An 8547-nucleotide genomic window follows, 5' to 3' on the forward strand; every position below is an offset into this window, starting at 1 on the left:
AAAAAAAAAAAGACAAAACAAAACAGATGAATGAACAAACAAAATGTGGTCCATACATATAATGAAATATTATTCAGCCTTAAAAAGGAAGGAAATTCTGACACAAGATATGACATGGATGAACCCTAACGACATTATAAGTGAAATAAGCCAGTCACAAAAAAGATAAATATTACATGATTTCACTCATATGAGGAACCTAGAGTAGTCAAATTCACATACTACAGAAAGTAGAATGGTGGTTGCCAGAAGCTAGGGGGGAGAAAGAAGTAGAGGCCTACTATTTAATTGGTACAGAGTTCTAGAATGGGAAGATGAAAAGTTCTGGAGATGGATGGTGGTAATGACTGCACAAAAATGTGAATTTATTTAATGCCACCAAACTGTATACTTAAAAAATGGTAAAATGGTAAATTTTATATGTATTGCCAAAAAAAAAATTTTTTTTTCTTTTTTTTTTGCAGTTTTTGGCCGGGGCTGGGTTTGAACCCGCCACCTCTGGCATATGGGGCAGGTGCCTTACTCTTTTGAGCCACAGGCACTGCCCTGCAAAAAAAATTTTTTTAAAAGGCCAAAGCTGTTCTCTGTTAGTTCATCTTTCTTCCACTGATTAAATGAATTCTTTAAAAACACATACCTTACTATAAAACAGCTATAAAAACACATACCTTTCTGTAAAACAGTGCTAAAGACCCAGTTCTCTTTGGCTTGCTTATTACAGTTGGATGTACCTCTTGTGCTTTAGTTAGATGGGTCGGTTTGGGAGAAGAGCCAATTAACGATTGAGTAGTAAGTGATACAGGACTCTTGACTTTGGACTCCCGAGTTGTATTCATGGAGATAGGTAACAGTGTGATCTCTCCAGCATCATTTGCAACACCTAAATGTATAAGCAAGAGTTCTCAGTTTTAGAAATAAGCTTCAGATGTTTTAGGAAATTCATCTATTATATACAGAAGGTACCGAAATATGTATATGAATTTTAAGAAAGGAAAAAACTGTATTAAAATTTTAATACTCAATATATATCAATAACAAAAGATGAATACAAGTCATGTTTAACTTCTGCAATTACAAGAGGTACTTGAAGTGGTTATCATCAGTATCCAGGCACTTCTGAATATGGTGAACTACTGTTTGATCAGTGTTGATTAAAGACCTCCTGGATCTTCCCTGTGTACTTCTCACAGTATTGTGTCTCAAACTTAGCACGAATGCATGTAATTGTTAGGTGTGTTGGAGGTTCTGTTGCATACTCATGCCTCCATTGTGGTTCTATGTGTATTTCCACAACACCTTCAAATTTCAATTACTGTGCTTCCACTATTTTCTTCTTCTTTTTTTTTTTTTGAGACAGAGTCTCACTTTATCGCCCTCAGTAGAGTGTCATGGTGTCACAGCTCACAGCAACCTCTAACTCTTGGGCTTAGGCGATTCTCTTGCCTCAGCCTCCCCCGTAGCTGGGACTACTTCTTTTTTTTTTTTTTTTAAGAGACAGAGTTTCAACTTTGTTGCCCTTGGTAGAATGCTATGGCACCACAGCTCACAGCAACCTCCAGCTCTTGGGCTTAGCCAATTCTTTTGCCTCAGCTTCCCGAGTGGGAGGCTGGGACTATAGGTGCCCACCACAACCCCTGGCATTATTTTTTTTTTCTTTTGTTACAGTTTGGCTAAGGCTGGGTTCGAACCTGCCACCCTCAGTATATGGGGCCAGCACCCTACTCACTGAGCCACAGGCACTGCCCACTTCCACCAATTTCTTTGACTGTCCTGACTATTGTATGGTTTAACACTAGCATTCGTTCCATTAACGCCATGTTTGAGTGAAGGTCATACTACACATTGCTACCATAATTCAATTCAACTTCAAAAAGTAATATATAGATAACAACATATGTTAACATTTTTTGGCATCCCTGGTACAGGGGATGTCTGTATGTATATAAGCATAGGAATATGTTAAAGAAGGAGAGGAAGGCTACAAATAGTAATTCTAGGGCATGATTGAATTCTAATTTTCTATTTCTGCCCTGAAATAATAATATTCTGTTTTGTTCTGGTATTTCAAATTTATTTTAAAAAGTAAAATTTGTTCTCTATTTTGTATGTGCCTGTGATGTTTTAATATTTTAAATTTAATAAGAAAAGCAAATTTTTGCTTTCTTTTGAGCACTTAAAGAGATATACTAATTTGGAAAGTTGAGAAAAGAAAATAAATACTAACAAAGAGGGTAGTAAATTTATAAAATTTGAAAATTCAAAAAACAGTATAGGTTCAAAGCAAAGGATCCACACAGAGGATTTTTGGGACAGTGAAATTACTTTGTAGGATGCTATAGTCATGTACACTGTCAAAATCCATACCCAAGACCAAGAGTAAATTCTTAGGTAAACTATGGGCTTTAGGTGATAATGATGTATGTAGGTTCACGTACTAAAACAATTGTAGCACTCTGTGGGAGAGGTATGTGCATGGGGGGGGAAGAATATAGAGGAAATGTCTGTACCTTCTTCCTCTGAATTTTGCAGTGAACCTGTAACTGTCCTACAAATCAAAGGTAGAGTTAGAAAGACCATATGACCCAATACAGTGTAAGACATTTCTTAAATTTTTATTCAACTCAGAAAAAATGTAAAGTAAATGCATTAAAATGTTACCATGCAATGGAATTGTAACTTTATGTCCTGTTGTCCCTGTTACTGTGGCTGTGGCCATTGTTAGAAGAGTTTGTCCAGGTAAAATTGATATATTTTCTGTAGCAATGCTTGAAGAAGAAGCAATTTTTAATTTTGTTCCTTCTGTTATGATCTTGTCCATAAGCATATCCTTTGGGGGGTCCTCTCCAAAAAGTCTTCTTTTAGCACTCCCTGCTGTAGGAGAGCTGTAGCGTTCATGGACAGAAATTGGAGACAATGGTTGCATATCTAATTAAAGGGGAAAAAGAAATTTAAAACAATCTGAAATGTATTCCAAAATAGTAAACGAGGTTTATTCATTCATTCAACAGCTATTGAGTTACTAAGCTAGGCACTTTGGATCTAGCAGTGAATAACATGGTCTCTGCCCTTATGGAATATCAAAGTCTAGTAGAAGAGAGAGGCATGAGTCATTCACATAAATGTGAAAATTATGATAGCTCATCTTCCTGAACCTTTACTATATTAAAGGACCAAAACTTTAAGGGTAAAGTAGAAGTTGAGAGGCAGAATGATGTGTCCATTAAATTTAAGTAGTCTTGCACAAACATGATTTAATAATAAAAAAAAATAAAATAAATAAATTTAAGTAGTCTAATGTCTCCCAATTTTACCTACTAAATAGCACCTAAGAAGAAGAAAAGATATAGCAAAAATCAGTGATTTGGGTCAGAGGTTTGTCTCCTTTTGCATCTCTACACTATAAGCTGTTTAAGGCAGCAGCTGTGGCTTTCTGATTTAGTAAATATGGAACCATCTATTTTCTTTTGAGACAGTCTTACTATGTTGCCCTGGGTAGAGTGCCATGATGTCACAGCTCACAACCTTAAACTCTTGAGCTTACATGATTCTCTTGCCTCAGCCTCCCGAGAAGCTGGGACTACAGGCGCCCGCCACAGTGCCTAGCTATTTTTTGGTTATAGTTGTCATTGTTGTTTGGCTGGCTGGGGCTGGGTTTGAACCTGCCACCTCCAGTGTATATGGCTGGTACTCTAGCAGTTGTGCTATAGGCACTGAGCCATATATGGAACCATCTTTTTTTTTTTTTTTTTTTGAGACAGAGCCTCAAGCTGTCCCCCTGGGTAGAGTGCTATGGCATTACAGCTCACAGCAACCTCCAACTCCTGGGCTCAAGCGAGTCTCCTGCCTCTGCCTCCCAAGTAGCTGGGACCACAGGCGCCCGCCACAACGCCCGGCTATTTTTTGGTTGCAGCCGTCATTGTTGTTTGGCAGGTCCGGGCTGGGGATTCGAACCTGCCACCTTAGGTGTACGTGGCTGGCGCCTTAGCCAGTTGAGCTATAGGCGCCGAGCCTATGGAACCATCTTTAATAACTCCATCAGAAATGAGTAAAGGTGGGTAGCACCTGTGGCTCAGTGAGTAGGGCGCCAGCCCCATATACTGAGGGTAGTGGGTTCAAACCCGGCCCCAGCCGAACTGTAAGAAAAAGATAGCTGGCGTTGAGGTAGGCGCCTGCAGTCCCAGCTACTTGGGAGGCTGAGGCAAGAGAATCACCTAAGCCCAAGAGCTGGAGGTTTCTGTGCGCTGTGATGCCACAGCACTCTACTCAGGTGACAAAGTGAGACTCTGTCTCTAAAAAAAAAAAAAGAAAGAAAGAAAGAAATGAGTAAAGGTGATATGACTCTGTTTACCTTGCTTTAATCTAAGGGTTGGCAATAGTGTGTTGATCAAAAATAAAGTAAATGTTAAAGATTAAGCTTCTCTTAGTGCTATCCTTTCACAGGAGTTGCTTCTCATTCTCTCTCCACTGTGTGCACAGATTCTTCCAGCCCCTTACAATTCTACATCTTTTCCCACAATTATTATCTCAACCAACTGACTTTTACAGGTATGTCAATATGTATTTTTGGTTGCTGTTGTTATTTGCTTTCTTTTTTTTTTTTTTAAGACAGATTCTTACTATATCACCCTTGGTAGAGTGCCGTGGCATCACTGCTCACAGCAACTGAAACTTTTGGGCTTAGGAATTCTCTTCCTTCAGCCTCCCAAGTAGCTGGGACTATAGGCGCCTGCCACAACACCTGACTATTTTTTGGTTGTAGTTGTCATTGTTGTTTGGCAGGCCCAAGCTGGATTCAAACTCACCAACTCCAGTGTATGTGGCTGGCGCCCTAGCTGCTGAGCTACAGGAGAAGCCTTTTTATTTCTTTTCTTTTCTTTTTTTTTTTTGAGACAGAGCCTCAAGCTGTCACCCTGGGTAGAGTGCTGTGGCGTCACAGCTCACAGCAACCTCCAACTCCTGGGCTCAAGCGAGTCTCCTGCCTCAGCCTCCCAAGTAGCTGGGATCACAGGCACCCACCACAACACCCAGCTATTTTTTGGTTGTAGCCATCATTGTTGTTTGGCGGGCCGGGCTGGATTTGAACCTGCCACCTTATGTGGCTGGCGCCTTAGCCACTTGAGCCACAGGTGCCATTTTTTTTTTTTCTTGAGATAGCATCTCATTCTGTCACCTAGGCTAGAGTGCTATGGCCTCAGCCTAGTTCATAGCAACCTCAAATTCTGAGGCTCCAGCAATCCTCTTGTCTCAGCTTCTTGAGTAGCTGGGACTATAGGTGTATGCCACTACACCTGGATAATTGTTCTATTTTTAGTGGAGATAGGGTCTCATTCTTAGTCAGGCTAGTCTCAAAACTTCTGACCTCAAATGATCCTGCCACTTCGTTGTCTCAGAGTGCTAGGGAGCTCAGCCCTTGTTTTCTTGAGATAGAGTCTCTGTCACCCAGGCTAAAGTATAGTAGCTTCATCATCATTCATGGCAACCTCAAACTCCTGGCTCTAGCAATTCTCTGGTGTCAGCTTCCTGAGTAGCGGGGAAAACAAGTATGTGTACCACAACCAGATAATTTTTTCTATTTTTTTTTGTAGAGATAGCGGTCTCCCTCTTGCTTAGGCTGGTTTTGAACTGGCCTCAAGCAATCCTGCCTTGGCCTCCCAGAGTGCCAGGATTACAGGCATAAATCACCATACCTAGCCAATAGTATGTTTTTAAAGTAAAAATATTTCATTATTTACTATTACGAGAGAATTATAGTCATGTAATCTATTTTCAAAACATCCTCAGCCAGGCCCAGTGACTCACACTGTAATCCTAGCACTCTGGCAGGCTGAGGCAGGAGGATTGCTTGAGCTCAGGAGTCTGAGATCAGCCTGAGCAAGAGTGAGACTCCATGTCTACTAAAAATAGAAAAAAAGAAAAAGAAAAAGAAGGCCAGGCGTGGTGGCTCATATCTATAATCCTAGCACTCTGGGAGGCTGAGGTGGGTGGATCACCTGAGCTCAACGAGTTCGAGACCAGCCTGAGCAAGGGAGAGGTCTCATCTCTAAAAATAGCCAGGCATTGTGGTAAGGGCCTGTAGTCCCAGCTATTTGAGAGGCTGAGGCAAGAGAATTGCTTGAGCTCAAAAGTTTGAAGTTGTTGTGAGCTGTGATGCCACAGTACTCTACCAAGGGCAACAAAGCAAGACTCTGTGTCAAAAAAAAAAAAAGAAAAAATTAGCTGGGCATTGTGGTGGGCACCTCTAGTCCTAGCTAGTTGGGAGGCTGAGGCAGGAAGACTGTTTGAGCCCGGGAGTTTGAAGTTGCTGTGAGCTAGGCTGATGCCATGGCACCCAGCCTGAGGCAACAGAGTAAGACTCAGAAAAAAATAAAATATGCACAAACAATGTGAAAATTACTGCTGGCAATTCTTTGGAAACTCTCTGCATTACTAAGATGGCTAGGAAATAGTCATTGCTTAATAAAAATCTTTCCATAATTCTGGTGCTTATGAAAGAAGCTGGGACTTCTGTCCTCAGTAAAGAAGTAGACATTTCTATTGTAGTCCCTATTACTCCTTCACAAATTTCTACCTGGATGCCTTATATCTAAGAAATCCAGGTCAGTTCTTGAATATGACTAGGCACATTCAAAGCTGACATTTCAAGGAAAGACTCAAGTTACAGCCATAAAATTAGCTGCAAATCCCTTTAAACGATCTTTTCTTGGCTTGGTGCCTGTGGTTCAAGTGGCTAAGGCACCAGCCACATACACCTAAGGTGGCAAGTTTGAATCCAGCCTGGGCCTGCCAAACAACAATGATGGCTGCAACCAAAAAAAATAGCCAGGCATTGTGGCGGGCGCCTGTGGTTCCAGCTACTTGGGAGGCAGAGGCAGGAGACTCGCTTGAGCCCAAGAGTTGGAAGTTGCTGTGAGCTGTGATGCCATAGCACTCTACCCAGGGGCCAGCTTAAGGCTCTGTCTCAAAAAAAAAAAAAGATATTTTCTTAGCACAGTAATGAAAAATCTATGGTGGATATTCAATAAAAATTTAATGAAAGTATAAATGATAGGCTCAGCACCTGTACCTCAGCGGCTAAGGACGCCAGCCATACACACCAGAGCTGGCAGGTTTGAATCCAGCCCAGGCCTGCCAAACAACAATGACAACTACAACCAAAAAATCCAGGCATTGTAGCTGGAGACTGTAGTCCCAAATACTTGAGAGGGTGAGACAAGAAAACTGCTTAAGTCCAAGAGTTTGAGGTTGCTGTGAGCTGTTACTCCACGGCACTGTACTGAGGGCGACATGAAACTCGGTCTCAAAAAAAGAAAAAAAAAGTATAAACGATAAGCTGATTTAAACTTAGAAATGACCATGAAAATTTGCCAAGGCATAGAAAAGATGCTTACTTATATAAGTTGTTTGGGAAGAAAGCAGTAAGCACTTTATACACTATTTTTGGTAAGTTTTTAAAGAAAAAACAATTCTCAGTGTGTCTAATTTTTTTTTTTTTTTTGAGTCTCACTTTGTTGCCCCCAGTAGAGTGCTGTGCACAGCTCACAGCCACCTCAAACTCTTGGGCTCAAGTGATTCTCTTGCCTCAGCCTTCAGAGTAGATCGGACTACAGGCACCCACCACAATTCCTGGCACTTTTTAAAGATGGGGATCTCGCTGTAGCTCAGGCTGGTTTCAAACTCATGAGGTTAGGCGATCACCTGCCTTGGCCTCTCAGAGTGCTGGGATTACAGGTGTGTGCCACCATGCCTGGCCTTGTTTCTTTTCTTTTTTTTTCCTGGCCTTGTTTCTAATTTTTTTCCGGGCCTTGTTTTAAATTATGGTGTACTAAATAAATATCTTTACTATATTTTCATTTCTCTAAACATTAATAACTGGTAGTAAGAAAAGTTTTTAATATTTTCACAAGATCTATTGAGGTTACAAAGTAATCATAATTATTCTCATTGATTAAGATTGCTTTGAGGCCCAGGGCAATGGCTTATGCCTGTAATCCCAGCAATTTGAGAGCTGAAGGCAGAAGAATCATTTGAAGGCAAGAGTTTGAGACCAGCCTGTGTAATACAGTGAGACCCTACTGCTACAAATTTTTTTTTTAAAAAGTAGTCAAGCATGGGGGCATGTGCCTGTGGACCCAGCTACCTGGGAGGCTGAGGCAGGAGGATTGCTTGAGTTTCAAGGTTGCAGTGAGCTATGATCATGCCACTGCAATTCAGCCTGGGTGATAAGAGCAAGACCTTGTCATTTGACAAGGTTGTTTTGCATTTCCAGCTTGCACAGTCTTTTTTATTTTATTTTTTTGCAGTTTTTGGCCAGGGCTGGGTTTGAACCCTCCACCTCCGGCATATGGGGCCGGTACCCTACTTTTTTGAGCCATAGGCACCGCCCTGCATAGTCATTTTTATGACCCTGCCCTTCAGGTAAAGCAAAGACTGCATAGATGTATGGACAGTCTAAACATGGATATATCTTACTATGTAATCTGATTACTTGTTCACCTAAGGATTACTCACAGATAATGTGTAGTGAGGAGATTTTCTTTTTTTTTTTTT

The 8547-nt window shown here is 41.0% G+C and overlaps 1 protein-coding gene across 1 annotated transcript in view; it reads right to left on the reverse strand.

Moving 5' to 3' along the window:
- Positions 1-8547, reverse strand: part of RBL1 (RB transcriptional corepressor like 1) — a gene marked incomplete at its 3' end in the record, with an annotated part of 71099 nt that overhangs the window by 19675 nt on the left and 42877 nt on the right. Inside the window, exons 14-15 of the mRNA XM_003787800.3 lie at positions 2659-2925; positions 669-880 (exon numbers count right to left, since the gene is read on the reverse strand). Of these exons, the coding sequence (XP_003787848.1) occupies positions 669-880; positions 2659-2925 (479 nt within the window). The remainder of the gene's footprint in view (positions 1-668; positions 881-2658; positions 2926-8547) is intronic.

Source organism: Otolemur garnettii, unplaced genomic scaffold, assembly GCF_000181295.1.
Source record: "Otolemur garnettii isolate 467f Iridium unplaced genomic scaffold, OtoGar3 scaffold00023, whole genome shotgun sequence".
NCBI lineage: Eukaryota > Metazoa > Chordata > Mammalia > Primates > Galagidae > Otolemur > Otolemur garnettii.